The sequence below is a fragment of the Macaca nemestrina genome, chromosome X (genome assembly GCF_043159975.1).
Source record: "Macaca nemestrina isolate mMacNem1 chromosome X, mMacNem.hap1, whole genome shotgun sequence".
In the NCBI taxonomy this organism is placed as follows: Eukaryota; Metazoa; Chordata; class Mammalia; order Primates; family Cercopithecidae; genus Macaca; species Macaca nemestrina.
The window spans coordinates 83,896,269-83,916,351 of NC_092145.1; the positions used below are offsets into that span (position 1 = coordinate 83,896,269).

Consider the following 20,083-nt stretch of genomic DNA (forward strand, 5'->3'; position numbering starts at 1 on the left):
TGAGCATAGAATTTTTTTCCATTTTGCTTGTGTCCTCGCTTATTTCCTTGAGCAGTGGTTTGTAGTTCTGCTTGAAGAGATCCTTTACATTCCTTGTAAGTTGTATTCCTAGGTATTTTATTCTCTTTGTAGCAATTGTGAATGGGATTTCACTCATGATTTGGTTCTCTGCTTGTCTATTATTGGTATATAGGAATGCTTGTGAGTTTTGCACATTGATTTTATATCCTGATAATTTGCTGAAGTTGCTTATCAGCTTAAGGAGTTTTGGGCTGAGACGATGGGGTTGTCTAAATATACAATCATGTCATCTGCAAACAGAGACAATTTGGCTTCCTCTCTTCCTATTTGAATACCACTTATTTCTTTTTCTTGCCTCATTGCCCCAGTCAAAACTTCCAATACTATGTTGAATAGGAGTGGTGAGAGAGGGCATCCTTGTCTTGTGCCAGTTTTCAAAGGGAATACTTCAGTATGATATTGGCTGTGGGTTGTCATAAATAGCTCTTATTATTTTGAGATATGTTCCATCAATACCTAGTTTATTGAGAGTTTTTAGCATGAAGGGATGTTGAATTTTATCAAAGGCCTTTTCTGCATCTATTGAGATAATCATGTGCTTTTTGTCATTGGTTCTGTTTGTGTGATGGATTGTGTTTATTGATTTGCATATGTTGAACCAGCCTTGCATCCCTGGGATGAAGCCGACTTGATCGTGGTGGATAAGGCTTTTTAATGTGCTGCTGGATTCGGTGCTGAGAAGAATGTATATTCTGTTGATTTGGGGTGGAGTGTTCTGTAGATGTCTATTAGGTCCACTTGGTCTAGAGTTGAGTTCAAGTCCTGAATATCCTTGTTAATTTTCTGTCTCGTTGATCTGTCTAATAGTGACAGTGGGGTGTTAAAGTCTTCCACTATTATTGTGTGGGAGTCTAAGTCTCTTTGTAGGTCTCTAAGAACTTGCTTTATGAATCTGGGTGCTCTTCATTGGGTGCATATATATTTAGGATAGTTAGCTCTTCTTGTTGCATTGATCCCTTTACCATTATGTAATGCCCTTCTTTGTCTTTTTTGACCTTTGTTGGTTTAAAGTCTGTTTTATCGGAGACTAGGATTGCAACCTCTGCTTTTTTTTGCTTTCCATTTGCTTGGTAAATAATCCTCCATCCCTTTATTTTGAGTTTATGTGTGTCTTGGCATGTGAGATGGATCTCCTGAATACAGCACAGTGATGGGTCTTGACTCTTTATCCAATTTGCCAGTATTTGTCTTTTTTTTTTGAGACTAAGTCTTGCTTTGTTGCCCCGGCTGGAGTGCAGTGGGTTGATCTCAGCTCACTGCAACCTCTGCCTCCCAGGTTCAAGGGATCCTCCTGCCTCAACCTCCCAAGTAGCTGGGATTACAGACGCATGCCACCACGTCCAGCTAATTTTTTGTATTTTTAGTAGAGACTGGGTTTCACTATGTTGGCCCAGCTGGTCTTGAACTCCTCACCTTGTGATCCACCCGCCTCAGCCTCCCAAAGTGCTGGGATTACAGGCGTGAGCCACTGTGCCTGGCTAGTCTGTGTCTTTTAATTGGGGCATTTAGACCATTTCCATTTAAGGTTAATACTGTTACGTGTGAATTTGATCCTGTCAACATGATGCTATCTGGTTATTTTGCTCATTAGTTGATGCAGTTTCCTCATAGTGTTGTTGGTCTTTATATTTTGGTGTGTTTTTGCAGCTGGTACCGGTTTTTCCTTTCCATATTTAGTGTTTCCTTCAGGAGCTCTTGTAAGGCAGGCCCAGTGGTGACAAAATCCCTCATCATTTGCTTGTCTGGGAAGGATTTAATTTTTTAAATTTTTTTATTTTTATTATTATTTTTTGCTTATGAAGCTTTTTTTGGCTGGATATGAAATTCTGGGTTGAAAATTATTTTCTTTAAGAATGTTGAATATTGGCCCCCACTCTCTTCTGGCTTGTAGAGTTTTCATAGAGAGATCCATTGTTAGTCTGATGGGCTTCTGTTTGTGGGTAACCTGTCCCTTTTTTCTGTCTGCCCTTAACATGTTTTCCTTCGTTTCAACCTTGGAGAATCTGACGATTATGTGTCTTGGGGTTGTTCTTCTTGAGGAGTATCTTAGTAGTGTTTTCCATATTTCCTGAATTTGAATGTTGGCCTGCCTTGCTAGGTTGGGGAAGTTTGCCTGGGTGATATCCTGAAGTGTGTTTTCCAACTTGGTTCCTTTCTCCCCATCACTTTCAGGTGCACCAATCAATTGTAGGTTGGATCTTTTCACATAGTCCCATATTTCTTGGAGGCTTTGTTCATTCCTTTTCACTCTTTTTTCTCTAACCTTGTTTTCTCACTTTATTTAATTAATTTGATCTTCAATCACTGATACCCTTTCTTCCACTTGATCGGATTGGCTATCGAAGCTTGTGCATGCTTCATGTAGTTCTCGTGCCATGGTTTTCAGCTCCATCAGGTCATTGAAGGTCTTCTCTACACTGTTTATTCTAGTTAGCCATTCATCTAATTTTTTTTTTCAAGGTTTTTAGCTTCCTTACAATGGGTTCGAACATCCTCCTTTAGCTTGGAGAAGTTTATTATTACTGACCTTCTGAAGCCTACTTCTGTCAGCTCGTCAAAGTCATTCTCCGTCCAGCTTTGTTCTATTGCTGGCAAGGAGCTGTGATCCTTTGGAGGAGGAGCACTCTGGTTTTTAGAATTTTCAGCTTTTCTGCTCTGGTTTCTCCCCATCTTTGTGGTTTTATCTACCTTTGGTCTTTGATGTTGGTGACCTACAGATGGGATTTTGGTGTGGATGCCCTTTCTGTTGATATTGATGCTATTCCTTTCTGTTTGTTAGTTTTCCTTCTACCAGTCAGGTCCCTCAGCTGCAGGTCTGTTGGAGTTTGCTGGAGGTTCACTCCAGACCCTGTTTGCCTGCGTATCAGCAGCAGAGGCTGCAGAACAGCAAATATTGCTGCCTGATCCTTCCTCTGGAAACTTCATCCCAGAGGGGCACCCACCTGTATGAGATGTCAGTTGGCCCCTACTGGGAGGTGTCTCCCATTTAAGCTACACGGGGGTCAGGGACCCACTTGAGGAGGCAGTCTGTCCTTTCTCCAAGCTCAAACACTGTGCTGGGAGAACCACTGCTCTCTTCAGAGCTGTCAGACATGTTTAAGTGTGCAGAAGTTTCTGCTGCCTTTTGTTCAGCTATGCCTTGCCCCCAGAGGTGGAGTCTACAGAGGCAGCCGGCCTTGCTGAGCTGTGGTGGGCTCTACTGAGTTTTAGTTTCCCGGCTGCTGTGTTTACCTACTGAAGCCTCAGCAATGGTGGATGCCCCTTCCCCTGCCAGGCTGATGCCTTGCAGTTTGACCTCAAGGTGCTGCGCCAGCAGTGATCAAGGCTCTGTCAGTGTGGAACCTGCCAAGCCAGGCATGGGACACAATCTCCTGGTGTGCTGTTTGCTAAGACTGTTGGAAAAGCAGAGTAGTTGGGTGGGAGTGTCCCGTTTTTCCAGGTACTGTCAGTCATGGCTTCCCTTGGCTAGGAAAGGGAAATCCCCTGACCCCTTGTGCTTTTTGGGTGAGGTGATGCCCTGACCTGCTTTGGCTCACCCTCCGTGGGCTGCACCCACTGTCCAACCAGTCCCAATGAGATGAACCAGGTACCTCAGTTGGAAATACAGAAATCTGTGTCGATCATGCTGGGAGCTGCATACCAGAGCTGTTCCTATTTGGCCATCTTGGAATGGAATCCTGAATTAACCTCATTATCATTATATAATGACCTTTGTCTCTTAGTTTTTTTCATGAAATCTGTTTTTTCTGACATAAATGTCGATACTCCTGCTCTTTTTTGGTTTCCATTGACATGGAATATCTTTTTCCATCCCTTTATTTTCAGTCTATGTGTGTCTTTATATGTGAAGTGTGTTTTTTGTAGGCAAGAGATCAATGGGTTTTGTTTTTTCAATTTAGCCACTCTATGTCTTTTGATTGGAGAGGTTAGTCCATTTACATTAAATGTTATTATTGATAAGTAAGAACTTACTCCTGCCATTTTGTTATTTATTTTCTGGTTGTTTTGTAGTCTTCTCTTCCTTCTTTCCTTCCTGTCTTCCTTTAGTGAAGGTGATTTTCTCTGGTGACATGATTTAGTTTCTTGCTTTTTTATTTTTTGTGTGTTCATTGTATATTTTTAGGTTTGTAGTTACCATGAGTCTTGCAATACTATCTTATAACTCATTATTTTAACCTGATAGCAACTTAGCACTCTGTATAAACAAACAAACAAGGAAAAAGAAAACGAATAAAACTAATAAAAAGCTTATGACTTAACTTCATCCTCCTGCTTTTTAACTTTTTTGTTATTTTTATTTATATCTTATTGTACTATTTCTGGAAAAGTTGTATTTATTATTTTTCATTGGTTCATTGTTTATTCATTCTGCTGAGGGTAGTTTACACACCACAGTTACAGTGTTAAAATAATTGTGTTATAACAGTGTTACTTTTTTGTTGTTGTTGTACTTACTATTACCAGTGAAGTTTGTACTTTCAGATAATTTTTTTTTTTGAGACGGAGTCTCACTCTTGTCGCCCAGGTTGGAGTGCAATGGTGCCGACTTGGCTCACTGCAACCACCGCCTCCTGGGTTCAAGCAATTCTCCTGCCTCACCCTCCCGAGTAGCTGGGATTACAGATGTCTGCCACCACTGCCGGCTAATTTTTGTGGTTTTTGGTAGAGACGGGGTTTCACCATGTTGGCCAGGCTCGTCTCAAACTCCTGAGCTCAGGTGACCTGCCCACTTCGGCCTCCCAGAGTTCTGGGATTACAGGGATGAGCCACCATGCCCTGCCCAGATTATTATTTTTTTATTTTTATTTTTATTTTTTTTTTTGAGATGGAGTCTTGCTCTGTCGCCCAGGCTGGAGTGCAGTGGCCGGATCTCAGCTCACTGCAAGCTCTGCCTCCTGGGTTCACGCCATTCTCCTGGCTCAGCCTCCCGAGTAGCTGGGACTACAGGTGCCCGCCACCTCGCCCGGCTAGTTTTTTTGTATTTTTTAGTAGAGATGGGGTTTCACCGTGTTAGCCAGGATGGTCTCGATCTCCTGACCTCGTGATCCACCCGTCTCGGCCTCCCAAAGTGCTGGGATTACAGGCTTGAGCCACCGCGCCCGGCCCAGATTATTTTTTATTGCTCATTATTGTTATGAGAGAGGATCGAAATCCTCTCTTTAGCATTTCTTGTAAGGCAAGTCTGGTGTTGATGAAATCCCTCAGCTTTTGTTTGTCTGGGAAAGTCTTTCTCCTTTATGTCTGAGGGATATTTTCACTGGATATACTATTCTAGGGTAAAAGTTTTTTTCCCTCAGCACTTTGAATATGTCATGCCAGTCTCTCCTGGCCTATAAGGTTTCCACTGAAAAGTCTGCTGCCAGACATATTGGAGCTCCATTGCATGTGATTTGTTTCTTTTCTCTTGCTGCTTTTAGGATCTTTTCTTTATCCTTGAACTTTGGGAGTTTGATTATTATTTCATGCCTTGAGGTGGTCTTCTTGGGTTAAATCTACTAGGTGTTCTATAACCTTTTGTACTTGGATATTGATATCTTTCTCTAGGTTTGGGAAGTTCTCTGTTCTCTGTTATCCCTTTGAATAAACTTTCTACCCCTATCTCTTTCTCTTCCTTCTCTTTAAGGCCAGTAACTCTTAGCTTTTCTCTTTTGTGGCTATTTTCTAGATCCTGCAGGTGTGCTTCATTGTTTTTTATTCTTTTTTTCTTTTGTCTCCTCTGACTGTGTATTTTCAAATAGCTTGTCTTCAAGCTCACTAAATCTTTCTGTTGCTTGATGGATTCTGCTGTTAAAGGACTCTGATGCCTTCTTCAGTATGCCAATAGCATTTTTAGTTCTAGAATTTCTGATTAAATTATTTCAATCTCTTTGCTGAATTTAGCTGGTAGAATTCTAAATTCCTTCTCTGTGTTATATTGCTTTGAGTTTCCTCAACACAGCTATTTTGAATTATCTCTCTGAAAGGTCACATGTCTCTGTTTCTTCAGGTTGGTCCCTGGTGCCTTATTTAGTTCATTTGGTGAGGTCATGTTTTCCTGAATGGTGTTGATGCTTATAGATGTTCTTTGGTGTCTGGGCGTTGAAGAGTTAGGTCTTTATTGTAGTCTTCACTGTCTGGGCTTATTTGTATCTGTCCTTCTTTGGAAGGCTTTCCAGATACTTGAAAAGACTTTAGTGTTGTGATCTAAGCTGTATCTGCTTTAGGGGGCACCCCAAGTACAGTAATGTTTTGTTTCTTGCAGACTCATAGAGGAACCACCTTGGTGGCCTTCCATAAGATCCAGAATCATTCTCTAGATTACCCAGCAGAGGCGTTTCTCTCTCTTACTTTCTCCCAGAGTCTCTCTCTCTGTGCTGAGAGCCTGGATCTGGGGGAGGGTGACAGAAGCATCCCCATGGCCACCACTGCCGAGACTGAAGCTAACAGAGTACTGGGTCTCCCGCAAGGCCTGCTGTAACCACCTTTGTAACCAAGGCCCGCTGCTACCACCTTTTTTCACTCAAGGCCCTAGAGCTCTACAATCAGCAGGTGGTGAAACCAGCCAGGCTTTTGTCTTTCTCTTAAGGGTGTGGAGTTCTCCCAGGCCCTGGGTGGGTCCAGAGATGCTGTCTGGGAGCCAGGACCTGGAGATGGAAACCTTAGACGTCTACCTGGTGCACTAATTTACTGTGGTTGAGCTGGTGTTGAAACCACCAGACAAAGTCCTTCCCACTCTTCCCTCCTTTTTCCCCAGGCAGAGGAGTCTGTCCCTGTGGGGATGAGTCCCAGGCCTGGAATATTCACCAGAAGCTGACTGAAGAGCCCTTGGGCCTTAAGTAAACATTGGCAGTAGCCTGGCATTACTCCCCATGGGCCATGGGGCCTTGCTGCTGTGGGCCTTGGGCAAGACTCTGAGATGTGTTGGCTTCAGGTGTGAACCACTGCATTCACAGTTATCCTTTAGTCTCTAAGTTTAGTGTTCTGAATGTGACTAGATAGGTTTCCTCACCAGAATCAAGTTGGAAATTCCTTTGTGATTAGCATGATATTGTCAGCTCTTGCCTCACTCCACCCCCAGCCAATTGCCTTCCAAAACTTAACATTGCTTTATCTTCTGATGAGCCCAGTTTGTAGGCTTAGGTTTGCTCTATTCTCTGAGCTTGTTCTATCCAAAGGAAGAAAGAATAGCAGCATTGGTTTGGATTAAGTTATACTGGCCATCAGATTTGAGCTTTAACATACTAGGGGCATATTCTAGGCACCTGTTTAGCTTTGGAGTTGTATCATTTCTTTTTTTATTGTGGTAAGAACATTTAATATGAGATTTGCTGTCAGCAAAATTTTAAGTATACATAATTATTGACTGTAAGTATAGTATTGTATAGCAGATCTGTAGCGCTTATTCATCTTGCTTGACTGAAACTTTATGCCCGTTGCTTAGTAACTCTCTATTATCCCTTTCCCCCAGCCCTTGGAAACCACCATTCAACTCTTTGGTTCTATGAATTAGACTAATTCAGGTATTTCATGTAAGTGGAACCATGCAGTATTTGTCTTGCGACTAGTTTATTTCATTTAGTATAATGTCCTCAAGGTTCATCCATTATGGAATTTCCTTCTTTTTGAAGACTAAATGGCATTTTATTGTGTGTATATACCACATTTTCTTTATCCATTCATTTGCTGGTGGACATTTATGTCATTTCCACATCTTGGCTATTGTGAATAGTGCTATAGCGAACATGGGAGTGCTAATATCTCTTCAAGACCCCCACTTCAATTCATGTGGATAAATACCCAGAAGTGTAATTGCTGTATCATATGCGAGTTGTATTTTTAATTTTTTGAAGAACCTTCATACTGTGTTCCATAGCAGCTGCACCATTTGCCATCCTACCAACAGTGTACAAGAGTTCCAATTTCTCTACATCCTCACCAGTACTTCTTATTTTCTTTCCTTCTCTTCTTTCTTTCTTTCTTTCTTTCTTTTCTTTTCTTTTTTTGTGGCAGTGTCTCACTCTCACCCAGGATGGAGTATAGTGGCACGGTCTTGGCTCACTGCAACCTCCGCCTCCCAGGTTTGAGCAATTCTCCTGCCTCAGCCTCCCAAGTACCTGGCACTATAGATGGCGCCACCATGCCCAGCTAATTTTTGTATTTTTAGTAGAGACAGGTTTTACCATGTTGCTCAGGCTGGTCTCGAACTCCTGGCCTCAAGTGATCCACCTACCTCGGCCTCCCAATGTGTTGGGATTATAGATATAAGCCACTGCGTCTGGCCTTATTTTCTATTTTTTTTTTTTTTGATACTGGTTATCTTAATGGATGTGAGGTGATATATCATTGTAATTTTAAATTTTAGTTTGCATTTCCCTGATGATTAGTGATGTTGAAATTTTTTTCCATATACCTGTTGGCCATTTGTATATCTTCTTGGAGAAATTTTTGGTACTTTAAAATATTTTCTATCTCTTTGTTGAAATTCTCACTTTGTTCATGCATTGTTCTCTTGACCTCAGTCAGCATCTTCATGAGAGTTGTTTTAATTCTCTGTCAGATAAATTATATAGCTCTATTTAATTAGGGTTGGTTTATGCAGATTATCTTGTTCCTTTGTTTGGAACATCTTCGCCTGGTTCTTCATTTTCCTTGACCCACTGTTGGTGCCTGTGTGTTAGATAAATAAGGCACCTCTCTCATTCTTCATCGACTTGTCTTGTACAGGAAACGGGCCTCACCAATTAGCCTTGCCAGAGATTCTGGGGGCCTCTACCACCTCTTTCTCTCCCCAGAGAGAAGCTGGAGGCTGTGGTTTTTGTCTGCTTGTTCTGGGCTGAGCCAGAGTGGAGAGCCATGGCATGTACCAGCACAAGCCACTGTCTCCTGTTCTCCCCTGAGCACCTAGAGTTTGCCGGACCGATCAGAGCCTCAAAACTAGAGAGATACATACAAGTTCTTTTGGCAGCCCTGGAGAAGTTGGGGCACTAGAGGCACAGATCAACTCTTTCCCTCCCCACCAGGAAGCAGAGAGCTGGGGCTTTTCATCTGTGGAGGTGTGTCATTTCTGCTTGTCATGATTTTCATGAGGTTAGCCTGCCCTGCATCCATTCCTAGTTACCCTCCAGGATCAGGACATTGCTCAGAACTACAATACACTGCTGTGAATAGATCTGTTGGAACTATGGTACATGCAGTTCCATCTGACTTCTGCTTTATGACTTGCTGCTTGGATTCTCTTGTACCATATCCAATTTGTCATTTGGGACTTCCTGGAACATTATATAGGAAAAATTATTATCTTTGTGACTGTGGATAGAAATTACGATTTACAATGTAATTTTAGTGTATGACTAAACCTGTTTGCCTGCTTTTGCCAGGCCCTTTTGACACCATTTTAGATATTTTGACTGTCCTCATTCAAACCAACCTCTGCAGTTTGAATAGTTTTCTTTAGCCCACAATCAGAGCTATAGTGTAGTGCTCTGAATGCTTTTGGCTCATTTCTTTCTTCTCTGCTATTTTTCAGTTGTCTGAGTGTCCTAGCTTGTCACTTGTTCCAGATCCTTGCTGATAGAACCAGTATAGTGGAAAATACAAGATTTCAAATCAGAAAGCCTGAATTCAAGTCCTAGCTTACTACTTTCTATTTTATTACCATCAAGAAGTTACTTTATCCAGCAAAGAGGCCTGATTTTTTAAAAAGTCACTTCATTTTGTTAAAACTTAGTTTCCACATCTTATGAAATAAAAATATCTTCCTTACAGAATAGATTGAAGATTAAATGAGAATGCATATGCAAAAGATTTGAGACTGGAAAACAATATGCAAATGTTAATTTTATTGTCATTTCTGGTTCTTTTCTCACTAAAGAAGTTGCATATAATTATTGTGACTTAGAGTAAAATCTTGAATTGATCTTGGCAGGTCTTTGAGCTGCTTTGAGTTTTGAATGACTGGTTGAGCTGATGGAGGTCACAGGGAAAGACTTGGCAGGACAGTTGATAGATTTTTGCATGTTGTAACAGAAGCTCCCTTCCTCAAGGACAGGGAAAATGTTTATTTTCTATTATACTGTACCTAGAAAGTTATCTACTTAATCAGCATTAATTGATACAGATTAACATGACTGCCTCAATCGAGTGACCCCTCCAGTTTTAACTAGGATGCATCTCATTTAAATTAAATGGACTGAAATCATGTTGTAAATCATAGTTTCTTTCTGTAACCAGGAAAATAATTTAATGATTTTTTCAAAATGTACAGTCTTGCTTGATAAAACCTTAATACAGTTTGCTGTCTTCTCATCTCAGGAGTAGACTGCATTTTGTATTTGAAACAGAGTCTCTGTCACTCAGGCTGGAGTGTGATGGCGTGATCACAGCTCACTGTAGCTTCAACCTCCCAGGCTCAAGCGATCCTCCCACCTCAGCCACCCGAGTAGCTGGGACCACAGTTGTGGGCTACCATGCCTAGCTAATTTAATTTATTTATTTGTAAAGATGGGGGTCTCCCTATATTGCCCAGGGTAGTCTCGAACTCCTGGGCTCAAGCAATCCTCTTGCGTTGGCCTCCCAAATTGCTGGGATTACAAGCATGAGACACTTTGCCCAGCCGTAGACTGCATTTATAGAAGTTATTTTCATCGGGTGCAGTGGCACACACCTGTAATGCCAGCTACTCGGATGGGAGAATCACTTAAGCCCAAGAGTTTGAGGCCAGGGTGGGCAACATAGCAAGATCCTGTCTCAAAACAAAGACAGAAACAAAAAAATAGATTTTCTTTTCTGAGCTTCTCCCAGATGCAAATCTCTTCTTTATAGTGTAACTCTCAACCTTTCAGCTGTGTGATCTCTATCACTTACCCAGTTTTGCTGACTGCATTTTATCCTTGAAGGACTGCAATGCTGTCATTGCCTCAGCTGGTGTCAGTGAAGTTGCTCAGCTGAATAACACTGAAAATATGTTTTGAAAGGACCAGAATTATTTAGACAAAAATGAGTTAATAAAACATTAACCACTTAAGAGAACATTCACAAATCAAAATATATGTCTTCATAGTCTCATAAACTAACCAGAAACTATTATTGGTATTCTACAATAATATCTTAGGATTTTTTTTTCTTTTTTTTTGAGAGACAAGGTCTTGCTCTGTCACCCAGTTGGAGTGCCGTGGCTTGATCATAGCTTAACTGCAGCTTCCACCTCCTGGGCTGGAGTGATCCTCTCACCTCAGCCATCGAGTAACTGGAACTACAGGTGTGAGCCACCACACCCAGCTAATTTTTAAGTTTTTTGTGGAGATGAAGTCTCACTATGTTCCCCAGGCTGGTCTCAAACTCCTGAGCTCAAGCAATCTACCTGCCTCAGCCTCCCAAACTGTTAGGATTACAGGCATGAGCCACCACGGCTGGCCAGGCTGTTTTTTTTTAAAAAGGAACTCAAATTAAAAACGTATATTGGTGGCATGTGCTTGTAATCCCAGCTACTCAGGAGGCTGAGGCAGGAGAATTGCTTGAACCTGGGAGGCGGAGATTGCAGTGAGCCAAGATCGGCCACTGCACTCCAGCCTAGGTGACAGAGTGAGACTCTGACTTCAAAACAAAACAAACAAATGAAAGTTTATATTGGGGTTTTGTTTTCTTCTCAAAAATATTTTTTAAAATCTGTTTTTAAACAATATTTGTATTTTTAAAAACATCAATTTTAAAATCTCCCTGATTCTGCTATCAATATTTTGAGCAAGGTCTATATAAATATATGTCCCTCAGCCCAATACTTACCTAATCTTAGAGGAGTCAAGATATTAATAACAGTCTTTCCATTAAACAACTTATGGGAGAAAGAAAGATAGAGGATTTTTTTCTTTTTTCTTTTCTTTTTTTGTTTTTTGTTTTTTTGTTTTTTTAGATGGAGTCTTGTTCCGTTGCCCAGGCTGGAGTGCAGTGGTCAATCTCAGCTCACTGCAACCTCTGCCTCCTGGGTTCAAGCGATTCTCCTGTCTCACCTTCTAGAGTAGCTGGGACTGCAGGCACGCGCCACCATGCCTGGCTAATTTTTGTTTTTTTTCTTTTCATATATATTTTTTCACCTAAAGTATTTAAAATATATGGTATTTTAACATAATTGAACATAATTTGCTTTGTGAAGTCTTTATTTGAATCTATAGTCTTATGTTTAGCTAGAATTTTGATTTTTAATTTTTATTTTTATGAGTACATAGTAGGTGTATATATTTATGGGATACATGAGATATTTTGATACAGACATACAATGTGTAATAATCACATCAGGGTAAATAGGATATCCATCACCTCAAGCATTTGTTTAATTGAAATTTTTGTAGCTGATTTATTTTTTATTGTAGCAAGGTAAAAGTTCTGTTTATTTTAGCAGCTTAAAAATCTTTTAGAAGTTGCTTTTATGGTACTGTTATGAATATTAATAACATTTTTGCTAATCTGAGGCTCAGGAATGTTGCAATAAATTAGAACTATGTAGCTTATGGACACTTATGTCACATGAGTTTGAAAAAAATTTTTTGATAATATGAAAGGCATCAATTGAGATTCTACATCATGCTTATTGTTTAGTTTTAGGGTTTTTTTTTTTTGTTTTTTTTGTTTTTTGAGACACAGTCTTGCTCTGTTGTCCAGGCTGGAATTCAGTGGCACGATCTGAGCTAACTACAACCTCAACCTCCAGGCTCAAACAATTCTTATGCCTCAGCCACCCCAGTAGCTGGGATTACAGGCGAGCACATCACACCCAGCTAATTTTTGTATTTTTAATAGAGATGGGGTTTTGCCATGTTGACCAGGCTGGTCTCGAATTCCTGGTCTGAAGTGATCCGCCTGCCTCAGCCTCCCAACGTGCTGGGATTACAAGCATGAGCCACTGCGCCTGACCTAGTTTTAGTATTTTTGTTTTTGTTTTTGTTTTTTGTTTTTTTTAAATGGTGTCTTGCTATGTTGCCCAGCCTGTTTCAAACTCCTGGGCTCAAGGGATCCTCCTGCCACAGCCACCTGAGTAGTTGGTACTACAGGCGTGGAACATTGTGCACAGCTAATGCTTGGGTTTTAAGGAATTCCATGGCCTAGTAAGATTCAGCTATGTGGAGTCTGGAGCTGAGACCATTTAGAAAATGGTGACATCATTTGTGCAGATTCAATAGCTGGTTAATGTTGTTGCTAATTGAGCATGTCATTTTTTTTTTTTTCTCACAAAGTAAGGTCAAGACTTCAGAGCCAGCAGTTTGCTATGTCTGTCTAATGCTTGAAAATATTAATAAGTTTTTCAGTTTTACAGGGCACATATCCAGATCTTTCAGATTTTCTACATTTTCTAGTTTTGAAGACACTGTTAAGTTCAGTTTTGTAGGGTTTTTTTGTTTGTTTTAGAGAAAGGGTCTCACTCTGTAGCCCTTGCTGGATGGAGTACAGTGGCAGGATCATAGCTCACCGTATTCTTGAACTCCTGGACTCAAGTGATCCTCCCAACTCAGCCTTTGGACTAGCTAGGACTAAAGATGTGTGCCACCATGCTTGGCCTGTTTTGTACTTTTAATATTACCTAATAACTTTACTATTAGTGAAGTCAATGCATTTTCCTTTCTGAGAATGAATAATGATTAAGTTATAAACAAGTGACTCCCAAAGAATGCAAATTTTATTTGAAAATTATACTCTTGCTTAAATAAACTTTAAATCTCCAGTTTGGTTTTACTCTAAGGATCAAGTTCCTTCATGCTATATTCATTTGGCCAATGATTTAGGAATAGGTTTAAAAATGATTTGCTACTTTTAGCCAATGGTAATAGTTCACAGCACATTTATCATCCATTGTTATTTCAGAAGTTGTTGAAAACCTGGTTGCAAGTGATAATTCACCTAACATACCAGAGGCAATTGATAGACTCTTCAGAGACATAGCAAATATCAACAGGGAGTCTATGGCTGAAATAACAGACGCTCAGGTTAGTATAAAAATAATTCTGTTTATGACAAGTTTTGATAATTCTTCATTTTAACCAATGTATTATATAGATAAAAAAGTAGTCTTAACCCTTGCTAAACATATAAAAATCTATTTTTGGATGTTCACACCTAATTTAGGGGAAAAAAATTTTAGAAACCAATGGAAAAATATGTGCTCAAGTTTAAACATTTATTATTTATTAGTAATGTTATATATTATTAATATTTATTAACCTCTCCAGGCTTCAGTTTTCTCATCTGTTAAATGATAATAGTAATACCCACCTCTAAGTGTTGTTGTGAATAGTAAACAAAATAACATACATAAGGTCCTGGGCACACACGAGTTCTCTTTTCCTTCCCTTTGCAGCAAAGTAGTGGAGCCACCCAGTAGTGGAGAACTCAGTTGACTATAAGCCTTCAGAAGTGCTTTTTTGGGGGGTAATTTTCTAATGTTTAAATGAAGGTCTGTTACTTACTTAATATGGAAATTGTCTTGAGGCTTGAAACACTTTTGAGAACATTTACCTTGGGCAAATACTTGCATTTTGGTGATTACTTATATGGAAAGGTGAGAAGAAAGTTTATTGTAAATCTCTCTTCCTCTTTATATATATGTATCTATATATGTATGTATGTGTTTATGTATATATAAATACCTTTATTTAGATATAATTTACATACCATGCAATTCACCCATTTCAAGTATGCAATTCAATAGTTTTTAGTATTTCCCAGAGTTGTTGTGCACCTATCACCACGGTTAGTTAATTTTAGAATATTTTCACCACCTCAAAAAGAAACCACGCCCATTCACAAACACTCTCCATTTCCTCCCATCCCCTTCCCTCCCTCACCCTCAGCCCTAGGTAACCGCTAATCTACTTTTGGTCTCTATGGTTTTGCCTAATGAGGACATTTTATGTAAATAAAATCATACAATGTGTGGTTTACTGACTGCTTTCACTTAGCCCCATGTTTTCAAAGTTCATCCATGTTGTTGCATGTATTTGTACTTCATACATTTTTATGACTGAATAATATCCCATTGTATGGCTATACCATATTTTGTGCATTCATCTATTGATGAACGTTTTCATTGCTTCCACCTTTTGGCTATTATGAATAATCCTGCTATAAATACTCATGTACAGATTTTTATGTTTTTATTTTTCTTAGGTTTGTACCTAAGAATGAAATTGCTGGGCCATGTGTTAACTCTAAACTTTTGATGAACTACCAGATTGTTTTCCAAAATGGCTGTACCATTTTACATTCCCACTAGCAGTATAAGAGGGATCCAGTTGGTGGTGACTCATGCCTGTAATCCCAGCACTTTGGGAGGCCAAGGCAGGCGGATCACGAGGCCAGGAGATCAAGACCATCCTGGCTAACACCGTGAAACCCCGTCTCTACTAAAAATACAAAAATTAGCTGGGTGTGGTGGCGGGTGCCTGTAGTTCCAGCTACTCGGGAGGTTGAGGCAGGAGAATGGTGTGAACCCGGGAGGTGGAGCTTGCAGTGAGCCGAGATCACACCACAGAACTCCAGCCTGGGCGAGAGAGCGAGACTCCGTCTCAAAAAAAAAAAAAAAAAAAAAAAAAAGGGATAGAGGGATCCAGTTTTTCCACCTCCTTGCTGACATTTTTCATTATTTGTCTTTTTGGTTATAGTCATTTTAGTGGGTTTGAAGTGTTATCTTATCTCGTTGTGTTTTTTATTGTGGTAAGACACACATAACATAAAATTTACTGTCTTAATCATTTTTAGGTGTATAGTTCCCTTGTGTTAAGTATGTTCACATTGTGCAGCCATTCTCCAGAACCCTTTTCATCTTGCAAAACTGAAACTCTGTACTCATTAAGCAACTCCCCCTTGCCCTCTAAAATTCTTATGAATTTTGAGATCAGCTTGTCAACCACCATTCTACTTTCTGTCTCTATAAATTTGACTACTCTCAGTACCTCATGTAAGTGGAATCATATAATAATTGTCTTTTTGTGACTGGTTTATTTCTCTTAGTATAATGTCTTCCAGGTTCATCCGTGTTGCAGCATGTGTCAGAATTTTCTTCCTTTTTAAGACTGAATAATCCATTGTATGTGTATACCACATTTTGTTTATCCATTCATTTGTTGATGGACACTTGGGTTGCATCTACCTTTTGCCTATTGTGAATAATGTTGCTATGAGCATTGGTATGGAAATTTCTGATCAAGTCCCTGCATTCAATTCTTTTGGATATACACCCAGAATTGGAATTGCTGTATCATACGACAATTCTGTTTTTAATTTTTCGAGCAACCGCCATACTGTTTTCCATAGCAACTATAGCATTTTACATTTCTATTAATAGTGAACAAGGGTACCAGTTTCTTCACATTATCACCAATACTTGTTGTTCTGTTTTTTTATTGATAGTAGTCATCCTAGTACTGTGAGGTGGTATCTCAGTTTTTTATTTTATTTATTTATTTATTTTTTAGACTATCACATTCTGTTGCCCAGGCTGGAGTGCAGTGTCAGGGTTTCAGCTCACTGCAACCTCTGCCTCCTGGTTTGAAGCAGTACTTGTGCCTCAGCCGCCCAAGTAGCTGGGATTACAGGCAGGCGCCACCACACCTGGCTAATTTTTGTGTTTTTAGAAGAGATGTGGTTTTGCCATGTTGGCCAGGCTAGTCTCGAACTCCTGGCCTCAAGAGATCCACCCACCTCGGCCTCCCAAATTGCTGGGATTACAGGTGTGAGCCACTGTGCCCGGCTGTAAATCTCTTTTTAGATCATAACCTCTTACTGTACTTAGCTGTTAGTGAAAACAAATTATAAGATTCCAAGAGTTTGGGTTTGTTTGTTTGTTTGTATTTTGAAACAGTGTCTTGGTCTGGAGTGCAGTTGCATGATCTCGGCTCACTGCAGCCTCGACCTCCTGGGCTCAAGTGATCCCCCTCAGCCTTCCAAGTAGCTGGGACTGCAGGCGTGTGCCACCATGCCTAGCTAATTTTTTGTATTTTTCATAGAGATAGGGTTTCTCCATGTTGCACAGGCTAGTCTCGAACTCCTGAGCTCAAGCAGTCTGCCCTCTTCGGCCTCCCACTGTTAGAATTATAGGCATGAGCCATAAGAGTTTGGTCTTATTTTTCAAGAAGATCTGCTTGGTTTTGGAAATGCCTTGAATTTATTTTCTTTCTGGAAAGTCTAATCTTCATATTATTTACTTCTGTCTGCAGCATGTATTTACCATGCTTATCATTATACATTTATGTAAACCTACGACAAAACCTGCCACATCTTAGGTGCTTAATACACATGTGTTGAATAAATATGTTTTGTGATTATGAAGTATTTACAATCATAGTTTATCTTATCCTTTCTAACACAATATGAGAAAATACAAAAAATTGTTTAAAATCATGAAGTAACATAACTTTACAGAAAGTTTTAAAAAATGGATACAAAATCACATGCAAACATACACTTGAATATAACAACTATTATTTTAATGTATTTTCTTTAATAGTTTTACTGTTTAAATGTTACTTAGCTATAATTATACGGTACATGTAATATTTCTGACATCATAAAAGGCAATTTGCTCTGTGTTCCCAACATTTTATTTTATTTTATTTATTTAGTATTTTTTAAAACCAGAACATTTATTGCATAACTAATCGTTGACATTCTTAAGATGAACTAGATGCTGCAACAGTTGCCCTCTTGTGTTTAGGTGTTGTTCCTTCACAGAATCCATGCCTGAATCTGCGGTATACAATTTTTAGGTGCCTCATTCGACCAGTTCTGGTGGTATTTCGTCTTTTAGCCTTGGCACTCCAGTTATACTTTCTCTTGCACTTGGCAGGGTAGCCACATTTGCCACAAGTCGACTTCTGAAGGTGGTAGGCCTTAGAGCCACAGCGGCGGCACAATGTGTGCATCTTATTGCGACGCTTTCCAAACGATGACATTCCCTTCGTCATCTCGCTTCTGCAGCCGAGACCAGAGAGCTCAACATTTTAAAATAAACATTTTCAAACAGAAAAGTTGAAAGAATATTACACTGGACACCTGCGTAACAGCCACTTACTTTTTACAGTTGTAAACATTTTACCATATTTGCTTTATCACATATACATTTGTCCATCAACCCATCTTATTTTTTGGGTGTATTTTAAAGTGAGTTGCTGACAACAGTACATTCCCCCCCCCAAATGTTTTAGTGTGCATATCATTGACCAGAATACAATATTTTATTGAAGTTCTTCTTTTTTTTTTGAGACGGAGTCTCGCTCTGTTGCTCAGGCTGGAGTGCAAGTGGCATGATCTCAACTCACTGCAACCTCTGCCTCTCAGGTTTAAGAGATTCTCCTGCCTCAGCCTCCCGAGTAGCTGAGACTACAGGTGCACACCACCACGCCCGGCTATTTCTTTTGTATTTTTAGTAGAGACAGGGTTTTACCACGTGGGCCAGGCTGGTGTCAAACTCTTGACCTCAAGTGATCCACCTGCCTTGGCCTCCCAAAGTGCTGGGATTACAGGCGTGAGCCACCGTGTCCAGGCATGACCACTATTTTAAGTGGATGAATACTATTCCATCAAGAAAGTTTATCATAATTCACCTATTTACTTCTTTATTATTGGATATTTATATTGTTTCTCTTATTTATTTATTTATTTATTTATTTTTATTGAGATGGAGTCTTGCTCTGTCTTGCCCAGGCTGGAGTGCAGTAGCATGATCTTGGCTCACTGTAACCTCCGCCTCCTGGGGTCAAGTGATTCTCATGCCTCAGCCTCCCGAGTAGCTGGGATTACAGGCGCCTGGCACCACACATGACTAATTTTTGTATTTTTTAGTAGAGACAGAGTTTGACCATGTTGGCCAGGCTGGTCTCGAACACCTGACCTCAGGCAATCCGACCGCCTTGGCCTCCCAAAGTGCTGGGATCACAGGCGTGAGCCACCGCACCTGGCCGAACACTTTTATATATTTCCAAATTGCTTTCCAAAATGCCAAAACAGGTAGCTTCTTTAAGCTATTTTAGTCTGGATGTTCATTTCCCATCATAATACGTCGAATCATTTGTTCTTCTGGGTAATTTGGAGTGCATTATTAACTCCATGTGTTTTTAGTGATACAAATGAAATAATACTTAGTATGAAAGTCGGCCGGGCTTGGTGGCTCATGGCTGTAATCCCAGCACTTTGGGAGGTCGAGGCGGGCGGGTCACCTGAGGTCAGGAGTTCGAGACCAGTCTGGCCAACATGGTGAAACCCCATCTCAACTAAAAATACAAAAATTAGCTGGGCATTATGACGGGTGCCTGTAATCCCAGCTACTTGGGAGGCTGAGGTGGGAGAATCACTTGAACCCAGGAGGAGGTGGTTGCAGTGAGCCGAGATCACGCCATTGCACTCTAGCTTGGGCAACAAAGTGAGACTCCGTCTCAAAAAAAAAAAAAAAAAAAAAAGAAAAAAGAAAATCATTTGATCAACTGTGGCACTAAGGATACTATGTGATGGAGATGGACATGATAATTAGCCCCAGAATAATAAGTGAAATGACAACCATGCTGCATTAGGCCATTTTCATTGGTATAAAGGAAATACCTGAGGCTGGGTAATTGATAAGGAAAAGAAGTTTATTTGGCTCATGGTTCTGCAGATCGTATAAGAAGCATGGCACTGGCATCTGCTTCCAGTGAGGGCCTCTGGAAGTTTCCAATCATGGTGGAAGGGGAAAGGGAGCAGGCATCACATGATGAGAGAGGAGGAAAGAGAGAGGAGGAGGTACCAGGCTCTTTTTTAAGAATCAGATCTTGCAGTAACTAATAGACTGAGAACTCACTCATTACTGTGAGGACAGCACCAAGACAATGAGGGATCCACCCCCGTGACCCAAGTACCTCCCATCAGCCCCACCTCCAACACTGGGGATCAAATTATGATATGAGATTGCCAGGGGAAAAATATCCAAACTGTATCAAATGCTAAATAAATCATCTATTTAAACTGAAGCTCATCAGAAAAATGTGGAATGGTAAGTGAGAAAAGT

The 20,083-nt window shown here is 40.2% G+C and overlaps 1 protein-coding gene and 1 pseudogene across 1 annotated transcript in view; one reads left to right on the top strand and one right to left on the bottom strand.

The window, feature by feature from the left end:
• Window positions 1-20,083, top strand: part of LOC105476659 (testis expressed 11) — a 325,115-nt gene that overhangs the window by 19,091 nt on the left and 285,941 nt on the right. The window contains exon 3 of the mRNA XM_011732780.2: window positions 13,912-14,033. Coding sequence (XP_011731082.2) covers window positions 13,912-14,033 — 122 coding nt within the window. The remainder of the gene's footprint in view (window positions 1-13,911; window positions 14,034-20,083) is intronic.
• Window positions 17,715-18,013, bottom strand: LOC112425729 (large ribosomal subunit protein eL37 pseudogene; annotated as a pseudogene).